This window comes from Saccoglossus kowalevskii, chromosome 16, assembly GCF_978046115.1.
Source record: "Saccoglossus kowalevskii chromosome 16, keSacKowa6.1, whole genome shotgun sequence".
Taxonomy (NCBI): Eukaryota; Metazoa; Hemichordata; class Enteropneusta; family Harrimaniidae; genus Saccoglossus; species Saccoglossus kowalevskii.
This window is the reverse complement of record NC_140656.1, coordinates 34,098,977-34,126,420: the sequence shown is the minus strand read 5'-3', so window position 1 is coordinate 34,126,420 and position 27,444 is coordinate 34,098,977. Positions and strand designations below refer to the sequence as shown.

The window sequence follows — 27,444 nt, the reverse complement described above, 5'->3', positions numbered from 1 at the left end:
ATTCAGTACATCCATCTCCTCATTTACTATCTTCTATACATGGTGTACTGATTCAGTACTTCCATCTCTTCATTTACCATCCTCCATTCATGGTGTACTGATCCAGTACATCCATTTCCTCATTTACTATCTTCTATACATGGTGTACTGATTCATTACTTATATCTCCTCATTTACCATCCTCTATACATGGTGAACTGATTCAGTACATCCATCTCCTCATTTACTATCCTCTATACATGGTGTACTGATTCAGTTCATACATCTCCTCATTTTCCATCCTCCATACACAGTGTACTGATTCAGTACATCCATCTCCTCATTTACTATCCTCTATACATGGTGTACTGATTCAGTTCATCCATCTCCTCATTTACTATCCTCCATACATAGTGAACTGATTCAGTACATCCATCTCCTCATTTACTATCCTCTATACATGGTGTACTGATTCAGTTCATACATCTCCTCATTTTCCATCCTCCATACACAGTGTACTGATTCAGTACATCCATCTCCTCATTTACTATCCTCTATACATGGTGTACTGATTCAGTACATCCATCTCCTCATTTACCATCCTCCATACATAGTGTACTGATTCAGTTCATCCATCTCCTCATTTACTATCCTCCATACATAGTGTACTGATTCAGTTCATCCATCTCCTCATTTACCATCCTCCATACATGGTGTACTGATTCAGTACATCCATCTCCTCATTTACCATCCTCCATACATAGTGTACTGATTCAGTACATCCATCTCCTCATTTACCATCCTCCATACATGGTGTACTGATTCAGTACATCCATCTCCTCATTTACCATCCTCCATACATAGTGTACTGATTCAGTTCATCCATCTCCTCATTTACCATCCTCCATACATAGAGTACTGATTCAGTTCATCCATCTCCTCAGTTACTATCCTCCATACATAGTGTACTGATTCAGTTCATCCATCTCCTCATTTACCATCCTCCATACATAGTGTACTGATTCAGTTCATCCATCTCCTCATTTACTATCCTCCATACATAGTGTACTGATTCAGTACATCCATCTCCTCATTTACTATCCTCCATACATGGTGTACTGATTCAGTACATCCATCTCCTCATTTACTATCCTCCATACATAGTGTACTGATTCAGTACATCCATCTCCTCATTTACTATCCTCCATACATAGTGTACTGATTCAGTACATCCATCTCCTCATTTACTATCCTCCATACATGGTGTACTGATTCAGTTCATCCATCTCCTCATTTACCATCCTCCATACATGGTGTACTGATTCAGTTCATCCATCTTCTCATTTACTATCCTCCATACATGGTGTACTGATTCAGTACATCCATCTCCTCAGTTACTATCCTCCATACATAGTGTACTGATTCAGTTCATCCATCTCCTCATTTACTATCCTCCATACATGGTGTACTGATTCAGTACATCCATCTCCTCATTTACTATCCTCCATACATGGTGTACTGATTCAGTACATCCATCTCCTCATTTACCATCCTCCATACATAGAGTACTGATTCAGTTCATCCATCTCCTCAGTTACTATCCTCCATACATAGTGTACTGATTCAGTACATCCATCTCCTCATTTACTATCCTCCATACATGGTGTACTGATTCAGTACATCCATCTCCTCATTTACCATCCTCCATACATGGTGTACTGATTCAGTTCATCCATCTCCTCATTTACTATCCTCTATACATGGTGTACTGATTCAGTTCATCCATCTCCTCATTTACTATCCTCTATACATAGTGTACTGATTCAGTTCATCCATATCCTCATTTACTATCCTCTATACATAGTGTACTGATTCAGTACATCCATCTCCTCATTTACTATCCTCTATACATAGTGTACTGATTCAGTTCATCCATCTCCTCATTTACTATCCTCTATACATAGTGTACTGATTCAGTACATCCATCTCCTCATTTACTATCCTCCATACATGGTGTACTGATTCAGTACATCCATCTCCTCATTTACCATCCTCTGTACATGGTGTACTGATTCAGTACATCCATCTCCTCATTTACTATCCTCCATACATAGTGTACTGATTCAGTACATCCATCTCCTCATTTACTATCTTCTATACATGGTGTACTGATTCAGTACATCCATCTCCTCATTTACTATCCTCCATACATAGTGTACTGATTCAGTACTTCCATCTCCTCATTTACTATCCTCCATACATGGTGTACTGATTCAGTTCATCCATCTCCTCATTTACTATCCTCCATACATAGTGTACTGATTCAGTACATCCATCTCCTCATTTACTATCTTCTATACATGGTGTACTGATTCAGTACATCCATCTCCTCATTTACTATCCTCCATACATGGTGTACTGATTCAGTTCATCCATCTCCTCATTTACTATCCTCCATACATAGTGTACTGATTCAGTTCATCCATCTCCTCATTTACTATCTTCTATACATAGTGTACTGATTCAGTTCATCCATCTCCTCATTTACTATCTTCTATACATGGTGTACTGATTCAGTACATCCATCTCCTCATTTACTATCCTCCATATATGGTGTACTGATTCAGTACATCCATCTCCTCATTTACTATCCTCCATACATAGTGTACTGATTCAGTACATCCATCTCCTCATTTACTATCCTCCATACATAGTGTACTGATTCAGTACATCCATCTCCTCATTTACTATCCTCTATACATAGTGTACTGATTCAGTACATCCATCTCCTCATTTACTATCCTCTATACATAGTGTACTGATTCAGTTCATCCATCTCCTCATTTACTATCCTCTATACATAGTGTACTGATTCAGTACATCCATCTCCTCATTTACTATCCTCCATACATGGTGTACTGATTCAGTACATCCATCTCCTCATTTACCATCCTCTGTACATGGTGTACTGATTCAGTACATCCATCTCCTCATTTACTATCCTCCATACATAGTGTACTGATTCAGTACATCCATCTCCTCATTTACTATCTTCTATACATGGTGTACTGATTCAGTACATCCATCTCCTCATTTACTATCCTCCATACATAGTGTACTGATTCAGTACTTCCATCTCCTCATTTACTATCCTCCATACATGGTGTACTGATTCAGTTCATCCATCTCCTCATTTACTATCCTCCATACATAGTGTACTGATTCAGTACATCCATCTCCTCATTTACTATCTTCTATACATGGTGTACTGATTCAGTACATCCATCTCCTCATTTACTATCCTCCATACATGGTGTACTGATTCAGTTCATCCATCTCCTCATTTACTATCCTCCATACATAGTGTACTGATTCAGTTCATCCATCTCCTCATTTACTATCTTCTATACATAGTGTACTGATTCAGTTCATCCATCTCCTCATTTACTATCTTCTATACATGGTGTACTGATTCAGTACATCCATCTCCTCATTTACTATCCTCCATATATGGTGTACTGATTCAGTACATCCATCTCCTCATTTACTATCCTCCATACATAGTGTACTGATTCAGTACATCCATCTCCTCATTTACTATCCTCCATACATAGTGTACTGATTCAGTACATCCATCTCCTCATTTACTATCCTCCATACATAGTGTACTGATTCAGTACATCCATCTCCTCATTTACTATCCTCCATACATAGTGTACTGATTCAGTACATCCATCTCCTCATTTACAATCCTCTATACATGGTGTACTGATTCAGTTCGTCCATCTCCTCATTTACTATCCTCCATACATAGTGTACTGATTTAGTTCGTCCATCTCCTCATTTACTATCCTCCATACATAGTGTACTGATTCAGTACATCCATCTCCTCATTTACCATCCTCCATACATGGTGTACTGATTCAGTTCAACCATCTCCTCATTTACTATCCTCTATACATAGTGTACTGATTCAGTACATCCATCTCCTCATTTACCATCCTCCATACATGGTGTACTGATTCAGTTCATCCATCTCCTCATTTACTATCTTCTATACATGGTGTACTGATTCAGTACATCCATCTCCTCATTTACTATCTTCTATACATGGTGTACTGATTCAGTACATCCATCTCCTCATTTACTATCTTCTATACATGGTGTACTGATTCAGTACATCCATCTCCTCATTTACTATCCTCCATACATAGTGTACTGATTCAGTACTTCCATCTCCTCATTTACTATCCTCTATACATGGTGTACTGATTCAGTACATCCATCTCCTCATTTACTATCTTCTATACATGGTGTACTGATTCAGTTCATCCATCTCCTCATTTACTATCCTCCATACATGGTGTACTGATTCAGTACATCCATCTCCTCATTTACTATCCTCTATACATGGTGTACTGATTCAGTACATCCATCTCCTCATTTACTATCTTCTATACATGGTGTACTGATTCAGTACATCCATCTCCTCATTTACTATCTTCTATACATGGTGTACTGATTCAGTACATCCATCTCCTCATTTACTATCCTCCATACATAGTGTACTGATTCAGTACTTCCATCTCCTCATTTACCATCCTCCATACATGGTGTACTGATTCAGTACATCCATCTCCTCATTTACCATCCTCCATACATAGTGTACTGATTCAGTACATCCATCTCCTCATTTACTATCCTCCATATATAGTGTACTGATTTAGTTCGTCCATCTCCTCATTTACCATCCTCCATACATGGTGTACTGATTCAGTACATCCATCTCCTCATTTACTATCTTCTATACATGGTGTACTGATTCAGTTCATCCATCTCCTCATTTACTATCCTCTATACATAGTGTAATGATTCAGTACATCCATCTCCTCATTTACTATCTTCCATACATAGTGTACTGATTCAGTTCATCCATCTCCTCATTTACTATCCTCTATACATAGTGTACTGATTCAGTACATCCATCTCCTCATTTACTATCCTCCATACATGGTGTACTGATTCAGTTCATCCATCTCCTCATGTACTATCCTCCATACATAGTGTACTGATTCAGTTCATCCATCTGCTCATTTACCATCCTCCATACATGGTGTACTGATTCAGTACATCCATCTCCTCATTTACAATCCTCCATACATAGTGTACTGATTCAGTTCATATATCTCCTCATTTACTATCCTCCATACATAGTGTACTGATTCAGTTCATCCATCTCCTCATTTACTATCCTCTATACATGGTGTACTGATTCAGTTCATCCATCTCCTCATTTACTATCCTCCATACATAGTGTACTGATTCAGTACATCCATCTCCTCATTTACTATCTTCTATACATGGTGTACTGATTCAGTACATCCATCTCCCCATTTACTATCCTCCATACATAGTGTACTGATTCAGTACATCCATCTCCTCATTTACTATCTTCTATACATGGTGTACTGATTCAGTACATCCATCTCCTCATTTACTATCCTCCATACATAGTGTACTGATTCAGTACTTCCATCTCCTCATTTACCATCCTCCATACATAGTGTACTGATTCAGTACATCCATCTCCTCATTTACTATCCTCCATACATAGTGTACTGATTCAGTTCATCCATCTCCTCATTTACTATCCTCCATACATAGTGTACTGATTCAGTACATCCATCTCCTCATTTACCATCCTCCATACATGGTGTACTGATTCAGTTCAACCATCTCCTCATTTACTATCCTCTATACATAGTGTACTGATTCAGTACATCCATCTCCTCATTTACCATCCTCCATACATGGTGTACTGATTCAGTTCATCCATCTCCTCATTTACTATCTTCTATACATGGTGTACTGATTCGGTACATCCATCTCCTCATTTACTATCTTCTATACATGGTGTACTGATTCAGTACATCCATCTCCTCATTTACTATCTTCTATACATGGTGTACTGATTCAGTACATCCATCTCCTCATTTACTATCCTCCATACATAGTGTACTGATTCAGTACTTCCATCTCCTCATTTACTATCCTCTATACATGGTGTACTGATTCAGTACATCCATCTCCTCATTTACTATCTTCTATACATGGTGTACTGATTCAGTTCATCCATCTCCTCATTTACTATCCTCCATACATGGTGTACTGATTCAGTACATCCATCTCCTCATTTACCATCCTCCATACATGGTGTACTGATTCAGTACATCCATCTCCTCATTTACTATCCTCCATACATAGTGTACTGATTTAGTTCGTCCATCTCCTCATTTACCATCCTCCATACATGGTGTACTGATTCAGTACATCCATCTCCTCATTTACTATCTTCTATACATGGTGTACTGATTCAGTTCATCCATCTCCTCATTTACTATCCTCTATACATAGTGTAATGATTCAGTACATCCATCTCCTCATTTACTATCTTCCATACATAGTGTACTGATTCAGTTCATCCATCTCCTCATTTACTATCCTCTATACATAGTGTACTGATTCAGTACATCCATCTCCTCATTTACTATCCTCCATACATAGTGTACTGATTCAGTTCATCCATCTCCTCATTTACTATCCTCCATGCATGGTGTACTAATTCAGTACATCCATCTCCTCATTTACCATCCTCCATACATAGTGTACTGATTCAGTACTTCCATCTCCTCATTTACTATCCTCCATACATAGTGTACTGATTCAGTTCATCCATCTCCTCATTTACTATCCTCTATACATGGTGTACTGATTCAGTTCATCCATCTCCTCATTTACTATCCTCCATACATAGTGTACTGATTCAGTACATCCATCTCCTCATTTACTATCCTCCATACATAGTGTACTGATTCAGTTCATCCATCTCCTCATTTACTATCCTCCATACATAGTGTACTGATTCAGTTCATCCATCTCCTCATTTACTATCCTCCATACATAGTGTACTGATTCAGTACATCCATCTCCTCATTTACCATCCTCCATACATGGTGTACTGATTCAGTACATCCATCTCCTCATTTACTATCCTCTATACATGGTGTACTGATTCAGTTCATCCATCTCCTCATTTACTATCCTCCATACATGGTGTACTGATTCAGTTCATCCATCTCCTCATTTACTATCCTCCATACATAGTGTACTGATTCAGTTCATCCATCTCCTCATTTACTATCCTCCATACATGGTGTACTGATTCAGTTCATCCATCTCCTCATTTACTATCCTCCATACATGGTGTACTGATTCAGTTCATCCATCTCCTCATTTACTATCCTCTATACATGGTGTACTGATTCAGTACATCCATCTCCTCATTTACTATCCTCCATACATAGTGTTCTGATTCAGTTCATCCATCTCATTTACTATCCTCTATACATGGTGTACTGATTCAGTACATCCATCTCCTCATTTACTATCCTCTATACATGGTGTACTGATTCAGTTCATCCATCTCCTCATTTACTATCCTCCATACGTAGTGTACTGATTCAGTACATCCATCTCCTCATTTACTATCCTCCATACATAGTGTACTGATTCAGTTCATCCATCTCCTCATTTACTATCCTCTATACATGGTGTACTGATTCAGTACATCCATCTCCTCATTTACTATCCTCCATACATAGTGTTCTGATTCAGTTCATCCATCTCCTCATTTACTATCCTCTATACATGGTGTACTGATTCAGTACATCCATCTCCTCATTTACTATCCTCTATACATGGTGTACTGATTCAGTTCATCCATCTCCTCATTTACTATCCTCCATACATAGTGTACTGATTCAGTACATCCATCTCCTCATTTACTATCCTCCATACATAGTGTAATGATTCAGTTCAACCATCTCCTCATTTACCATCCTCCATACATGGTGTACTGATTCAGTTCATCCATCTCCTCATTTACTATCCTCCATACATAGTGTACTGATTCAGTACATCCATCTCCTCATTTACTATCCTCCATACATAGTGTAATGATTCAGTTCAACCATCTCCTCATTTACCATCCTCCATACATGGTGTACTGATTCAGTACATCCATCTCCTCATTTACTATCCTCCATACATGGTGTACTGATTCAGTTCATCCATCCCCTCATTTACCATCCTCCATACATAGTGTACTGATTCAGTACATCCATCTCCTCATTTACTATCCTCCATACATGGTGTACTGATTCAGTTCATCCATCTCCTCATTTACTATCCTCCATACATAGTGTACTGATTTAGTTCGTCCATCTCCTCATTTACCATCCTCCATACATGGTGTACTGATTCAGTTCATCCATCTCCTCATTTACCATCCTCTATACATAGTGTAATGATTCAGTACATCCATCTCCTCATTTACTATCCTCCATACATAGTGTAATGATTCAGTACATCCATCTCCTCATTTACTATCCTCCATACATAGTGTACTGATTCAGTACATCCATCTCCTCATTTACTATCCTCCATACATAGTGTACTGATTCAGTACACCCATCTCCTCATTTACCATCCTCCATACATGGTGTACTGATTCAGTACATCCATCTCCTCATTTACCATCCTCCATACATGGTGCACTGATTCAGTTCATCCATCTCCTCATTTACTATCTTCTATACATGGTGTACTGATTCAGTACTTCCATCTCCTCATTTACTATCCTCTATACATGGTGTACTGATTCAGTACATCCATCTCCTCATTTACTATCTTCTATACATGGTGTACTGATTCAGTTCATCCATCTCCTCATTTACTATCCTCTATACATGGTGTACTGATTCAGTACATCCATCTCCTCATATGCTATCTACTATACATGGTGTACTGATTCAGTTCATCCATCTCCTCATTTACCATCCTCCATACATGGTGTACTGATTCAGTACATCCATCTCCTCATTTACCATCCTCTATACATAGTGTACTGATTCAGTACTTCCATCTCCTCATTTACTATTCTCTATACATGGTGTACTGATTCAGTACATCCATCTCCTCATTTACCATCCTCCATACATAGTGTACTGATTTAGTACATCCATCTCCTCATTTACTATCTTCCATACATGGTGTACTGATTTAGTACATCCATCTCCTCATTTACCATCCTCCATACATAGTGTACTGATTCAGTACATCCATCTCCTCATTTACCATCCTCCATACATAGTGTACTGATTCAGTTCATCCATCTCCTCATTTACCATCCTCCATACATAGTGTACTGATTCAGTTCATCCATCTCCTCATTTACTATCCTCCATACATGGTGTACTGATTCAGTACATCCATCTCCTCATTTACCATCCTCCATACATGGTGTACTGATTCAGTACATCCATCTCCTCATTTACCATCCTCCATACATAGTGTACTGATTCAGTACATCCATCTCCTCATTTACTATCCTCCATACATAGTGTACTGATTCAGTTCATCCATCTCCTCATTTACTATCCTCTATACATAGTGTACTGATTCAGTACATCCATCTCCTCATTTACTATCCTCCATACATAGTGTACTGATTCAGTTCATCCATCTCCTCATTTACTATCCTCCATACATGATGTACTGATTCAGTTCATCCATCTCCTCATTTACTATCCTCCATACATAGTGTACTGATTCAGTACATCCATCTCCTCATTTACTATCTTCTATACATGGTGTACTGATTCAGTTCATCCATCTTCTCATTTACCATCCTCCATACATGGTGTACTGATTCAGTTCATCCATCTCCTCATTTACCATCCTCCATACATAGTGTACTGATTCAGTACATCCATCTCCTCATTTACTATCCTCCATAGATAGTGTACTGATTCAGTTCATCCATCTCCTCATTTACTATCTTCTATACATGGTGTACTGATTCAGTTCATCCATCTCCTCATTTACCATTCTCCATACATGGTGTACTGATTCAGTTCAACCATCTCCTCATTTACCATCCTCCATACATAGTGTACTGATTCAGTACATCCATCTCCTCATTTACCATCCTCCATACATAGTGTACTGATTCAGTACATCCATCTCCTCATTTACTATCTTCTATACATGGTGTACTGATTCAGTACATCCATCTCCTCATTTACCATCCTCCATACATAGTGTACTGATTCAGTACATCCATCTCCTCATTTACCATCCTCCATACATAGTGTACTGATTCAGTTCATCCATCTCCTCATTTACTATCTTCTATACATGGTGTACTGATTCAGTACATCCATCTCCTCATTTACCATCCTCCATACATAGTGTACTGATTCAGTACTTCCATCTCCTCATTTACTATCCTCTATACATGGTGTACTGATTCAGTACATCCATCTCCTCATTTACTATCTTCTATACATGGTGTACTGATTCAGTTCATCCATCTCCTCATTTACTATCCTCTATACATGGTGTACTGATTCAGTACATCCATCTCCTCATATGCTATCTACTATACATGGTGTACTGATTCAGTTCATCCATCTCCTCATTTTCCATCCTCCATACATAGTGTACTGATTCAGTACATCCATCTCCTCATTTACTATCCTCTATACATAGTGTACTGATTCAGTACATCCATCTCCTCATTTACCATCCTCCATACATAGTGTACTGATTCAGTACATCCATCTCCTCATTTACTATCCTCTATACATAGTGTACTGATTCAGTTCATCCATCTCCTCATTTACTATCTTCTATACATAGTGTACTGATTCAGTACATCCATCTCCTCATATGCTATCTACTATACATGGTGTACTGATTCAGTACATCCATCTCCTCATATGCTATCTACTATACATGGTGTACTGATTCAGTTCATCCATCTCCTCATTTACCATCCTCCATACATAGTGTACTGATTCAGTACATCCATCTCCTCATTTACTATCCTCCATACATAGTGTTCTGATTCAGTTCATCCATCTCCTCATTTACTATCCTCCATACATGGTGTACTGATTCAGTTCATCCATCTCCTCATTTACTATCCTCCATACAGAGTGTACTGATTCAGTTCATCCATCTCCTCATTTACCATCCTCCATACATGGTGTTCTGATTCAGTTCATCCATCTCCTCATTTACTATCCTCCATACATGGTGTACTGATTCAGTTCAACCATCTCCTCATTTACTATCCTCCATACATAGTGTACTGATTCAGTACTTCCATCTCCTCATTTACTATCCTCCATATATGGTGTACTGATTCAGTTCATCCATCTCCTCATTTACTATCCTCCATACATAGTGTACTGATTCAGTTCATCCATCTCCTCATTTACTATCTTCTATACATAGTGTACTGATTCAGTACATCCATCTCCTCATTTACTATCTTCTATACATAGTGTACTGATTCAGTTCATCCATCTCCTCATTTACTATCTTCTATACATGGTGTACTGATTCAGTACTTCCATCTCCTCATTTACTATCCTCCATACATGGTGTACTGATTCAGTTCATCCATCTCCTCATTTACTATCCTCCATACATGGTGTACTGATTCAGTACATCCATCTCCTCATTTACTATCCTCTATACATGGTGTACTGATTCAGTTCATCCATCTCCTCATTTACTATCCACCATACATAGTGTACTGATTCAGTACTTCCATCTCCTCATTACCATCCTCCATACATAGTGTACTGATTCAGTACATCCATCTCCTCATTTACCATCCTCCATACATGGTGTACTGATTCAGTACATCCATCTCCTCATTTACTATCCTCTATACATGGTGTACTGATTCAGTTCATCCATCTCCTCATTTACCATCCTCCATACATGGTGTACTGATTCAGTACATCCATCTCCTCATTTACTATCCTCCATACATTGTGTACTGATTCAGTACATCCATCTCCTCATTTACTATCCTCCATACATGGTGTACTGATTCAGTTCATCCATCTCCTCATTTACTATCCTCCATACATAGTGTTCTGATTCAGTACTTCCATCTCCTCATTTACTATCCTCCATACATGGTGTACTGATTCAGTACATCCATCTCCTCATTTACTATCCTCCATACATTGTGTACTGATTCAGTACATCCATCTCCTCATTTACTATCCTCCATACATTGTGTACTGATTCAGTACATCCATCTCCTCATTTACTATCCTCCATACATAGTGTACTGATTCAGTACATCCATCTCCTCATTTACCATCCTCCATACATAGTGTACTGATTCAGTACATCCATCTCCTCATTTACTATCCTCCATACATTGTGTACTGATTCAGTACATCCATCTCCTCATTTACTATCCTCCATACATAGTGTACTGATTCAGTACATCCATCTCCTCATTTACCATCCTCCATACATAGTGTACTGATTCAGTACATCCATCTCCTCATTTACTATCCTCCATACATAGTGTACTGATTCAGTACATCCATCTCCTCATTTACTATCCTCCATACATAGTGTACTGATTCAGTACATCCATCTCCTCATTTACCATCCTCCATACATTGTGTACTGATTCAGTACATCCATCTCCTCATTTACTATCCTCCATACATTGTGTACTGATTCAGTACATCCATCTCCTCATTTACTATCCTCCATACATAGTGTACTGATTCAGTACATCCATCTCCTCATTACCATCCTCCATACATAGTGTACTGATTCAGTACATCCATCTCCTCATTTACTATCCTCCATACATAGTGTACTGATTCAGTACATCCATCTCCTCATTTACTATCCTCTATACATGGTGTACTGATTCAGTACATCCATCTCCTCATTTACTATCCTCCATACATGGTGTACTGATTCAGTTCATCCATCTCCTCATTTACAATCCTCCATACATAGTGTACTGATTCAGTACATCCATCTCCTCATTTACTATCCTCCATACATGGTGTACTGATTCAGTACATCCATCTCCTCATTTACTATCCTCCATACATAGTGTACTGATTCAGTACATCCATCTCCTCATTACCATCCTCCATACATAGTGTACTGATTCAGTACATCCATCTCCTCATTTACTATCCTCCATACATAGTGTACTGATTCAGTTCGTCCATCTCCTCATTTACTATCCTCCATACATGGTGTACTGATTCAGTACATCCATCTCCTCATTACCATCCTCCATACATGGTGTACTGATTCAGTACATCCATCTCCTCATTACCATCCTCCATACATAGTGTACTGATTCAGTACATCCATCTCCTCATTTACTATCCTCCATACATGGTGTACTGATTCAGTTCATCCATCTCCTCATTTACTATCCTCCATACATGGTGTACTGATTCAGTTCATCCATCTCCTCATTTACTATCCTCCATACATGGTGTACTGATTCAGTACATCCATCTCCTCATTTACTATCCTCCATACATAGTGTACTGATTCAGTTCATCCATCTCCTCATTTACTATCCTCCATACATAGTGTACTGATTCAGTACTTCCATCTCCTCATTACCATCCTCCATACATAGTGTACTGATTCAGTTCGTCCATCTCCTCATTTACTATCCTCCATACATAGTGTACTGATTCAGTACATCCATCTCCTCATTTACTATCCTCCATACATAGTGTACTGATTCAGTTCATCCATCTCCTCATTTACTATCCTCCATACATAGTGTACTGATTCAGTACATCCATCTCCTCATTACCATCCTCCATACATAGTGTACTGATTCAGTACATCCATCTCCTCATTACCATCCTCCATACATAGTGTACTGATTCAGTTCATCCATCTCCTCATTTACCATCCTCCATACATAGTGTACTGATTCAGTACATCCATCTCCTCATTACCATCCTCCATACATAGTGTACTGATTCAGTTCATCCATCTCCTCATTTACTATCCTCCATACATGGTGTACTGATTCAGTACATCCATCTCCTCATTTACTATCCTCCATACATAGTGTACTGATTCAGTACATCCATCTCCTCATTACCATCCTCCATACATAGTGTACTGATTCAGTTCATCCATCTCCTCATTTACCATCCTCCATACATGGTGTACTGATTCAGTACATCCATCTCCTCATTACCATCCTCCATACATAGTGTACTGATTCAGTACATCCATCTCCTCATTTACTATCCTCCATACATAGTGTACTGATTCAGTACATCCATCTCCTCATTACCATCCTCCATACATGGTGTACTGATTCAGTTCATCCATCTCCTCATTTACCATCCTCCATACATAGTGTACTGATTCAGTACATCCATCTCCTCATTACCATCCTCCATACATGGTGTACTGATTCAGTTCATCCATCTCCTCATTTACTATCCTCCATACATAGTGTACTGATTCAGTACATCCATCTCCTCATTACCATCCTCCATACATGGTGTACTGATTCAGTTCATCCATCTCCTCATTTACCATCCTCCATACATAGTGTACTGATTCAGTTCATCCATCTCCTCATTTACTATCCTCCATACAGAGTGTACTGATTCAGTACTTCCATCTCCTCATTTACTATCCTCTATACATGGTGTACTGATTCAGTACATCCATCTCCTCATTTACTATCCTCCATACATAGTGTACTGATTCAGTACATCCATCTCCTCATTACCATCCTCCATACATAGTGTACTGATTCAGTTCATCCATCTCCTCATTTACCATCCTCTATACATGGTGTACTGATTCAGTACTTCCATCTCCTCATTTACTATCCTCTATACATGGTGTACTGATTCAGTACATCCATCTCCTCATTTACTATCCTCCATACATAGTGTACTGATTCAGTACATCCATCTCCTCATTACTATCCTCTATACATGGTGTACTGATTCAGTACATCCATCTGCTCATTTACTATCCTCTATACATGGTGTACTGATTCAGTACATCCATCTCCTCATTACCATCCTCCATACATAGTGTACTGATTCAGTTCATCCATCTCCTCATTTACTATCCTCTATACATAGTGTACTGATTCAGTTCATCCATCTCCTCATTTACTATCCTCCATACATAGTGTACTGATTCAGTACATCCATCTCCTCATTTACTATCCTCCATACATAGTGTACTGATTCAGTACTTCCATCTCCTCATTTACCATCCTCCATACATGGTGTACTGATTCAGTACATCCATCTGCTCATTTACTATCCTCCATACATGGTGTACTGATTCAGTACATCCATCTCCCCATTTACTATCCTCCATACATAGTGTACTGATTCAGTACTTCCATCTCCTCATTTACCATCCTCCATACATGGTGTACTGATTCAGTACATCCATCTGCTCATTTACTATCCTCCATACATGGTGTACTGATTCAGTACATCCATCTCCTCATTTACTATCCTCCATACATAGTGTACTGATTCAGTACATCCATCTCCTCATTACCATCCTCCATACATAGTGTACTGATTCAGTACATCCATCTCCTCATTACCATCCTCCATACATGGTGTACTGATTCAGTTCATCCATCTCCTCATTTACCATCCTCCATACATGGTGTACTGATTCAGTTCATCCATCTCCTCATTTACTATCCTCCATACATAGTGTACTGATTTAGTTCGTCCATCTCCTCATTTACCATCCTCCATACATGATGTACTGATTCAGTACATCCATCTCCTCATTTACTATCCTCTATACATGGTGTACTGATTCAGTACATCCATCTCCTCATTTACTATCCTCCATACATGGTGTACTGATTCAGTTCATCCATCTCCTCATTTACTATCCTCCATACATAGTGTTCTGATTCAGTACTTCCATCTCCTCATTTACTATCCTCCATACATAGTGTTCTGATTCAGTACATCCATCTCCTCATTTACTATCCTCCATACATAGTGTACTGATTTAGTTCTTCCATCTCCTCATTTACTATCCTCCATACATGGTGTACTGATTCAGTACATCCATCTCCTCATTTACTATCCTCCATACATAGTGTACTGATTCAGTACATCCATCTCCTCATTTACTATCCTCTATACATAGTGTACTGATTCAGTACATCCATCTCCTCATTTACTATCCTCCATACATGGTGTACTGATTCAGTTCATCCATCTCCTCATTTACTATCCTCCATACATAGTGTACTGATTCAGTACATCCATCTCCTCATTTACTATCCTCCATACATGGTGTACTGATTCAGTACATCCATCTCCTCATTTACTATCTTCTATACATAGTGTACTGATTCAGTACATCCATCTCCTCATTTACTATCCTCCATACATAGTGTACTGATTCAGTACATCCATCTCCTCATTTACTATCCTCTATACATAGTGTACTGATTCAGTACATCCATCTCCTCATTTACTATCCTCCATACATGGTGTACTGATTCAGTACATCCATCTCCTCATTTACTATCCTCCATACATGGTGTACTGATTCAGTACATCCATCTCCTCATTTACTATCTTCTATACATAGTGTACTGATTCAGTACATCCATCTCCTCATTTACTATCTTCTATACATAGTGTACTGATTCAGTTCATCCATCTCCTCATTTACTATCTTCTATACATGGTGTACTGATTCAGTTCGTCCATCTCCTCATTTACCATCCTCTATACATGGTGTACTGATTCAGTTCATCCATCTCCTCATTTACCATCCTCCATACATAGTGTACTGATTCAGTACATACATCTCCTCATTTACTATCCTCCATACATGGTGTACTGATTCAGTTCATCCATCTCCTCATTTACTATCCTCCATACATGGTGTACTGATTCAGTTCATCCATCTCCTCATTTACTATCCTCCATACATGGTGTACTGATTCAGTTCATCCATCTCCTCATTTACTATCCTCTATACATGGTGTACTGATTCAGTTCATCCATCTCCTCATTTACCATCCTCCATACGTAGTGTTCTGATTCAGTTCATCCATCTCCTCATTTACTATCCTCCATACATAGTGTTCTGATTCAGTACTTCCATCTCCTCATTTACCATCCTCCATACATGGTGTACTGATTCAGTACATCCATCTCCTCATTTACTATCCTCTATACATGGTGTACTGATTCAGTACATCCATCTCCTCATTTACTATCCTCCATACATAGTGTACTGATTCAGTTCATCCATCTCCTCATTTACCATCCTCCATACATAGTGTACTGATTCAGTTCATCCATCTCCTCATTTACTATCCTCTATACATAGTGTACTGATTCAGTTCATCCATCTCCTCATTTACCATTCTCCATACATAGTGTACTGATTTAGTTCGTCCATCTCCTCATTTACCATCCTCCACACATAGTGTACTGATTCAGTACATCCATCTCCTCGTTTACCATTCTCCATACATAGTGTACTGATTTAGTTCGTCCATCTTCTCATTTACCATCCTCCATACATAGTGTACTGATTCAGTACATCCATCTCCTCATTTACCATCCTCTATACATGGTGTACTGATTCAGTACATCCATCTCCTCATTTCCCATCTTCCATACATAGTGTACTGATTCAGTACTTCCATATCCTCATTTACCATCCTCCATACATAGTGTACTGATTCAGTTCATCCATCTCCTCATTTACTATCCTCCATACATAGTGTACTGATTCAGTACATCCATCTCCTCATTTACCATCCTCTATACATGGTGTACTGATTCAGTACATCCATCTCCTCATTTCCCATCTTCCATACATAGTGTACTGATTCAGTACTTCCATATCCTCATTTACCATCCTCCATACATAGTGTACTGATTCAGTTCATCCATCTCCTCATTTACCATCCTCCATACATGGTGTACTGATTCAGTACTTCCATCTCCTCATTTACTATCCTCCATACATAGTGTACTGATTCAGTACATCCATCTCCTCATTTACTATCCTCCATACATAGTGTACTGATTCAGTACATCCATCTCCTAATTTACTATCCTCCATACATGGTGTACTGATTCAGTTCATCCATCTCCTCATTTACTATCCTCTATACATGGTGTACTGATTCAGTTCATCCATCTCCTCATTTACTATCCTCCATACATAGTGTACTGATTCAGTACATCCATCTCCTCATTTACTATCCTCTATACATAGTGTACTGATTCAGTTCATCCATCTCCTCATTTACCATCCTCCATACATAGTGTACTGATTCAGTTCAACCATCTCCTCATTTACTATCCTCTATACATAGTGTACTGATTCAGTACATCCATCTCCTCATTTACTATCCTCCATACATGGTGTACTGATTCAGTTCATCCATCTCCTCATTTACTATCCTCCATACATAGTGTACTGATTCAGTACATCCATCTCCTCATTTACCATCCTCTATACATGGTGTACTGATTCAGTACATCCATCTCCTCATTTCCCATCTTCCATACATAGTGTACTGATTCAGTACTTCCATATCCTCATTTACCATCCTCCATACATAGTGTACTGATTCAGTTCATCCATCTCCTCATTTACCATCCTCCATACATGGTGTACTGATTCAGTACTTCCATCTCCTCATTTACTATCCTCCATACATGGTGTACTGATTCAGTACATCCATCTCCTCATTTACTATCCTCCATACATGGTGTACTGATTCAGTTCGTCCATCTCCTCATTTACTATCCTCCATACATAGTGTACTGATTCAGTACATCCATCTCCTCATTTACTATCCTCCATACATAGTGTACTGATTCAGTTCATCCATCTCCTCATTTACTATCCTCCATACATAGTGTACTGATTCAGTTCGTCCATCTCCTCATTTACTATCCTCCATACATAGTGTACTGATTCAGTACATCCATCTCCTCATTTACTATCCTCCATACATAGTGTACTGATTCAGTTCATCCATCTCCTCATTTACCATCCTCCATACATGGTGTACTGATTCAGTACATCCATCTCCTCATTTCCCATCCTATATACATAGTGTACTGATTCAGTTCATCCATCTCCTCATTTACCATCCTCCATACATAGTGTACTGATTCAGTTCATCCATCTCCTCATTTACTATCCTCTATACATAGTGTACTGATTCAGTTCATCCATCTCCTCATTTACCATTCTCCATACATAGTGTACTGATTTAGTTCGTCCATCTCCTCATTTACCATCCTCCACACATAGTGTACTGATTCAGTACATCCATCTCCTCGTTTACCATTCTCCATACATAGTGTACTGATTTAGTTCGTCCATCTTCTCATTTACCATCCTCCATACATAGTGTACTGATTCAGTACATCCATCTCCTCATTTACCATCCTCTATACATGGTGTACTGATTCAGTACATCCATCTCCTCATTTCCCATCTTCCATACATAGTGTACTGATTCAGTACTTCCATCTCCTCATTTACTATCCTCCATACATAGTGTACTGATTCAGTTCATCCATCTCCTCATTTACCATTCTCCATACATGGTGTACTGATTCAGTACATCCATCTCCTCATTTACCATCCTCCATACATTGTGTACTGTTTTAACATATATTTCTTCATTTATCCACCATGTGCATGTGTTTGTTGGTATGGCTGTTAGAGTTATGGTTGGATTCAATAATCTTGTAACACACTTTCTTAGAAGTGTTTTTATTCAAATTGAATATGTCACATATAGACACTGTGATAAGAGTGTGTTTATGTTGTTTATCCAGTAGTAATAGTCTGTTATCCATTTACACCACGTGTTAGCTTTTAATCTAAGTATTGTTTTTGAACCCCGTGTTTTTGTCGACGCACAAAGCGATATTGGAAATCTAGAGATAACGTATTTTTTTCTACATTCATTATCATCATCGATATTGACAACGAAAGTAATTTCACCGCACACAGCCAGCCATATCAGAAGATAACTGGGTAGCCTGTGATTGCGGTCAGTACGTTTGAATCAGTCATATCCAAGGTTTCCTTAACATTTGTAAAGATCGTTTAAACATCAATCGTTCATTCACGTTATTTTCATTTCACGTCTTTTTCTCGCGAGACTTCAACACGTAACAAACATATATAAGCGCCCATGACGCATTTACCATATTGTATATTTCTGTATAATCAAATTTTCGACAATTCGGTGTATGACATTGACATTAACAACTTGCAGTCTCGAGGCGCTATCGTCTGGGACGGTGAGTCATTTTAGTGATACCTAACTATACATTGAAACTGAGAATCCCTGGACATACATCACAGTCATTGAAAACCCTATTGTACCTACTACATTCTAGATGAATCTGAAAAATGTGTCGCATTTGAGGACGACATGCCTGATTGAATGTGTTCCTCATATCTCACTGTTGTTACACGTGTTGTGATTGGTTGAAACTCGATCACATGACATTGAATAATTAAATAATAACACATGATTGTGAGGGTAATATCACGATTTGTTGCCTGCCCAAGGTATGGTGGTCATGACCTTAATATAGATGATGCCATAGGCAATTTCAAATGATCTATAAAAAATACTCCAATTATGTGCGACACAAACGTGTTATTATTTAAATAAACGTTCGCAAAGGCCACTGTATGGTAACCGATCTGATCTGATTGAGCTGCAACCTCGTTTTGGACAACACCTACTGTGAATATTATTGTACAGGAACTACTGCCTATATAAATCGTTTCGTGATATTAAAAGTGGTGATATTCCATGTGACTGGGGTGTCACACGTGTTGGTGAAGACATTGATTTATTTTAACGAGCAGTATAAGCAATTTATTTATAATTTAGCGTAACGCTACTTTGTTATATATTTAATACATTACGTTGTTAGCGTATTTATTGTCTTTATGTAATTTAATCGAACGTGTCCTTTGAATTTGTGTATGAACTCGTTTATATAATAACCTCTCTTAACACTCATTTGTGCAATATGAATAACACCTGGATTAATTGAAGTTACTCGTATGTTGTGCACTATGTCACGTGGTTTCCAGAAATTACGCCTTGGTGGCTTTTTATTCAAATCAGTACACAGTTTTGACAAATAAAAAAACGAATTTGAGATGACAAAACAATTAACTTTAAGCTTTAGTGCATATTAAATTTATCTCCTTCATGTGGAAAATAATTATCACATCAGGAAGACAAATCGTCATATATCACTCGGTTACGGTTATTCATTGTTTAATATTTAATGTTGCAGTTTTTTATAGTAACGAGTGAAATGTTGCAAATTTCATTGAGAGCTAGATCCCACAATCTATACATATTTAAAAAGATTGTATATTTTGTGATGTACATCATCATACTACGCTGTAACAAAACATATATCCGATTTCAAAGAACGAATCGCACGCCACTGGACTAAGATAACTCTCACGACCGATTACATTTATAGTATATTGAGAAAAAAGTTTGATAGAAATTATGTACATAACATTATTCCAATCAACTCAGCCATCTATAGTTTACGGTGTAAATTTATTCCCCACGTAAGAGACGATCATTTGAGTACATTTACTACGTGCATGAGCAAACCTAATAAGCTGTGAGCAATTAGAATACTGCTCTAAAGCTGTTGAATTAATACGGTAAGTTTAAATTGTCTCAATCATAAACACCAACCGATAATTTGAGTCAAATCTTGATCATGCGTGTTCGGTGAAATATATCATTGATAAATGGATTACTTAGTTTACTCACACAAATGTCCAATTTTCTGTGCATCGTTGGTTCACAGCTAGCAACTATGCATCATTGTTCTTCGCCGTTAACGACTCGTCACATAAAACTGAATAAATATTACAGATTTAGAACAGCTGAGGATGAAATCGTAAATTTAGACGTAAACTCAAAAACTCTAAGGTGACAGCCGAAATGAAATAGTTAACAAATTAAATTGGTTTCTTCAATATTTGAAGTGAATTATTGATGATGTTCAGGTTGCGCAATTATTTCCCCAACCATAATTCAGGCAGTGATTTATTCGCAATAAATGTACCACAATTGTCCGTTTAATCACCGATTCCGACTGCAATCCTGTTGTTGATTTCACGTAATTGCAATAACTGCGCCGTGTTTTGATTTCACATTTGTTATGAATTAGGAGCAGCATCAATGAATACGCTGGTCACGGCGTTTGTATTTGTGAGTCTCAAATCACACATGAACACACTGGTCACGGCGTTTGTATTTGTGAGTCTCAAATCACACATGAACACGCTGGTCACGGCGTTTGTATTTGTGAGTCTCAAATCACACATGAACACACTGGTCACGGCGTTTGTATTTGTGAGTCTCAAATCACACATGAACACACTGGTCACGGCGTTTGTGTTTGTGAGTCTCAAATCACACATGAACACGCTGGTCACGGCGTTTGTATTTGTGAGTCTCAAATCACACATGAACACGCTGGTCACGGCGTTTGTATTTGTGAGTCTCAAATCACACATGAACACGCTGGTCACGGCGTTTGTATTTGTGAGTCTCAAATCACACATGAACACACTGGTCACGGCGTTTGTATTTGTGAGTCTCAAATCACACATGAACACACTGGTCACGGCGTTTGTATTTGTGAGTCTCAAATCACACATGAACACACTGGTCACGGCGTTTGTATTTGTGAGTCTCAAATCACACATGAACACACTGGTCACGGCGTTTGTATTTGTGAGTCTCAAATCACACATGAACACGCTGGTCACGGCGTTTGTATTTGTGAGTCTCAAATCACACATGAACACACTGGTCACGGCGTTTGTATTTGTGAGTCTCAAATCACACATGAACACGCTGGTCACGGCGTTTGTATTTGTGAGTCTCAAATCACACATGAACACACTGGTCACGGCGTTTGTATTTGTGAGTCTCAAATCACACATGAACACGCTGGTCACGGCGTTTGTATTTGTGAGTCTCAAATCACACATGAACACGCTGGTCACGGCGTTTGTATTTGTGAGTCTCAAATCACACATGAACACACTGGTCACGGCGTTTGTATTTGTGAGTCTCAAATCACACATGAACACACTGGTCACGGCGTTTGTGTTTGTGAGTCTCAAATCACACATGAACACACTGGTCACGGCGTTTGTGTTTGTGAGTCTCAAATCACACATGAACACACTGGTCACGGCGTTTGTGTTTGTGAGTCTCAAATCACACATGAACACGCTGGTCACGGCGTTTGTATTTGTGAGTCTCAAATCATACATGAACACACTGGTCACGGCGTTTGTATTTGTGAGTCTCAAATCACACATGAACACACTGGTCACGGCGTTTGTGTTTGTGAGTCTCAAATCACACATGAACACACTGGTCACGGCGTTTGTATTTGTGAGTCTCAAATCACACATGAACACGCTGGTCACGGCGTTTGTATTTGTGAGTCTCAAATCACACATGAACACGCTGGTCACGGCGTTTGTATTTGTGAGTCTCAAATCACACATGAACACACTGGTCACGGCGTTTGTATTTGTGAGTCTCAAATCACACATGAACACACTGATCACGGCGTTTGTATTTGTGAGTCTCAAATCACACATGAACACACTGGTCACGGCGTTTGTATTTGTGAGTCTCAAATCACACATGAACACACTGGTCACGGCGTTTGTATTTGTGAGTCTCAAATCACACATGAACACACTGGTCACGGCGTTTGTATTTGTGAGTCTCAAATCACACATGAACACACTGGTCACGGCGTTTGTATTTGTGAGTCTCAAATCACACATGAACACGCTGGTCACGGCGTTTGTATTTGTGAGTCTCAAATCACACATGAACACACTGGTCACGGCGTTTGTATTTGTGAGTCTCAAATCACACATGAACACGCTGGTCACGGCGTTTGTGTTTGTGAGTCTCAAATCACACATGAACACGCTGGTCACGGCGTTTGTATTTGTGAGTCTCAAATCACACATGAACACGCTGGTCACGGCGTTTGTATTTGTGAGTCTCAAATCACACATGAACACGCTGGTCACGGCGTTTGTATTTGTGAGTCTCAAATCACACATGAACACGCTGGTCACGGCGTTTGTATTTGTGAGTCTCAAATCACACATGAACACGCTGGTCACGGCGTTTGTATTTGTGAGTCTCAAATCACACATGAACACACTGGTCACGGCGTTTGTATTTGTGAGTCTCAAATCACACATGAACACGCTGGTCACGGCGTTTGTATTTGTGAGTCTCAAATCACACATGAACACGCTGGTCACGGCGTTTGTATTTGTGAGTCTCAAATCACACATGAACACACTGGTCACGGCGTTTGTATTTGTGAGTCTCAAATCACACATGAACACACTGGTCACGGCGTTTGTGTTTGTGAGTCTCAAATCACACATGAACACACTGGTCACGGCGTTTGTGTTTGTGAGTCTCAAATCACACATGAACACACTGGTCACGGCGTTTGTGTTTGTGAGTCTCAAATCACACATGAACACGCTGGTCACGGCGTTTGTATTTGTGAGTCTCAAATCATACATGAACACACTGGTCACGGCGTTTGTATTTGTGAGTCTCAAATCACACATGAACACACTGGTCACGGCGTTTGTATTTGTGAGTCTCAAATCACACATGAACACGCTGGTCACGGCGTTTGTATTTGTGAGTCTCAAATCACACATGAACACACTGGTCACGGCGTTTGTATTTGTGAGTCTCAAATCACACATGAACACACTGGTCACGGCGTTTGTGTTTGTGAGTCTCAAATCACACATGAACACGCTGGTCACGGCGTTTGTGTTTGTGAGTCTCAAATCACACATGAACACGCTGGTCACGGCGTTTGTATTTGTGAGTCTCAAATCACACATGAACACACTGGTCACGGCGTTTGTATTTGTGAGTCTCAAATCACACATGAACACGATGGTCACGGCGTTTGTATTTGTGAGTCTCAAATCACACATGAACACGCTGGTCACGGCGTTTGTGTTTGTGAGTCTCAAATCACACATGAACACACTGGTCACGGCGTTTGTATTTGTGAGTCTCAAATCACACATGAACACGCTGGTCACGGCGTTTGTGTTTGTGAGTCTCAAATCACACATGAACACACTGGTCACGGCGTTTGTATTTGTGAGTCTCAAATCACACATGAACACACTGGTCACGGCGTTTGTATTTGTGAGTCTCAAATCACACATGAACACACTGGTCACGGCGTTTGTATTTGTGAGTCTCAAATCACACATGAACACGCTGGTCACGGCGTTTGTATTTGTGAGTCTCAAATCACACATGAACACACTGGTCACGGCGTTTGTATTTGTGAGTCTCAAATCACACATGAACACACTGGTCACGGCGTTTGTATTTGTGAGTCTCAAATCACACATGAACACACTGGTCACGGCGTTTGTATTTGTGAGTCTCAAATCACACATGAACACGCTGGTCACGGCGTTTGTATTTGTGAGTCTCAAATCACACATGAACACACTGGTCACGGCGTTTGTATTTGTGAGTCTCAAATCACACATGAACACGCTGGTCACGGCGTTTGTGTTTGTGAGTCTCAAATCACACATGAACACACTGGTCACGGCGTTTGTATTTGTGAGTCTCAAATCACACATGAACACACTGGTCACGGCGTTTGTATTTGTGAGTCTCAAATCACACATGAACACACTGGTCACGGCGTTTGTATTTGTGAGTCTCAAATCACACATGAACACACTGGTCACGGCGTTTGTATTTGTGAGTCTCAAATCACACATGAACACGATGGTCACGGCGTTTGTATTTGTGAGTCTCAAATCACACATGAACACGCTGGTCACGGCGTTTGTGTTTGTGAGTCTCAAATCACACATGAACACACTGGTCACGGCGTTTGTATTTGTGAGTCTCAAATCACACATGAACACGCTGGTCACGGCGTTTGTGTTTGTGAGTCTCAAATCACACATGAACACACTGGTCACGGCGTTTGTATTTGTGAGTCTCAAATCACACATGAACACACTGGTCACGGCGTTTGTATTTGTGAGTCTCAAATCACACATGAACACACTGGTCACGGCGTTTGTATTTGTGAGTCTCAAATCACACATGAACACGCTGGTCACGGCGTTTGTATTTGTGAGTCTCAAATCACACATGAACACACTGGTCACGGCGTTTGTATTTGTGAGTCTCAAATCACACATGAACACACTGGTCACGGCGTTTGTATTTGTGAGTCTCAAATCACACATGAACACACTGGTCACGGCGTTTGTATTTGTGAGTCTCAAATCACACATGAACACGCTGGTCACGGCGTTTGTATTTGTGAGTCTCAAATCACACATGAACACACTGGTCACGGCGTTTGTATTTGTGAGTCTCAAATCACACATGAACACGCTGGTCACGGCGTTTGTGTTTGTGAGTCTCAAATCACACATGAACACACTGGTCACGGCGTTTGTATTTGTGAGTCTCAAATCACACATGAACACACTGGTCACGGCGTTTGTATTTGTGAGTCTCAAATCACACATGAACACACTGGTCACGGCGTCTGTATTTGTGAGTCTCAAATCACACATGAACACGCTGGTCACGGCGTTTGTATTTGTGAGTCTCAAATCACACATGAACACGCTGGTCACGGCGTTTGTATTTGTGAGTCTCAAATCACACATGAACACACTGGTCACGGCGTTTGTATTTGTGAGTCTCAAATCACACATGAACACACTGGTCACGGCGTTTGTGTTTGTGAGTCTCAAATCACACATGAACACACTGGTCACGGCGTTTGTGTTTGTGAGTCTCAAATCACACATGAACACACTGGTCACGGCGTTTGTGTTTGTGAGTCTCAAATCACACATGAACACGCTGGTCACGGCGTTTGTATTTGTGAGTCTCAAATCATACATGAACACACTGGTCACGGCGTTTGTATTTGTGAGTCTCAAATCACACATGAACACACTGGTCACGGCGTTTGTATTTGTGAGTCTCAAATCACACATGAACACGCTGGTCACGGCGTTTGTATTTGTGAGTCTCAAATCACACATGAACACACTGGTCACGGCGTTTGTATTTGTGAGTCTCAAATCACACATGAACACACTGGTCACGGCGTTTGTGTTTGTGAGTCTCAAATCACACATGAACACGCTGGTCACGGCGTTTGTGTTTGTGAGTCTCAAATCACACATGAACACGCTGGTCACGGCGTTTGTATTTGTGAGTCTCAAATCACACATGAACACACTGGTCACGGCGTTTGTATTTGTGAGTCTCAAATCACACATGAACACGATGGTCACGGCGTTTGTATTTGTGAGTCTCAAATCACACATGAACACGCTGGTCACGGCGTTTGTGTTTGTGAGTCTCAAATCACACATGAA

At 39.5% G+C, this 27,444-nt stretch overlaps 1 protein-coding gene across 2 annotated transcripts in view; it reads right to left on the bottom strand.

Moving 5' to 3' along the window:
- LOC146733843 (uncharacterized) overlaps nucleotides 1–27,444 on the bottom strand; it is an 82,474-nt gene that overhangs the window by 42,841 nt on the left and 12,189 nt on the right. Inside the window, exon 1 of one of the 2 annotated variants that reach the window (XM_085491689.1) lies at nucleotides 21,746–21,814. The exons of the other annotated variant lie outside the window; for it this stretch is intronic. Coding sequence (XP_085347815.1) covers nucleotides 21,746–21,769 — 24 coding nt within the window. The 5' untranslated portion in view covers nucleotides 21,770–21,814. Of the gene's footprint in view, nucleotides 1–21,745; nucleotides 21,815–27,444 lie in introns of those variants that run through there. 2 annotated transcript variants of the gene reach the window in all.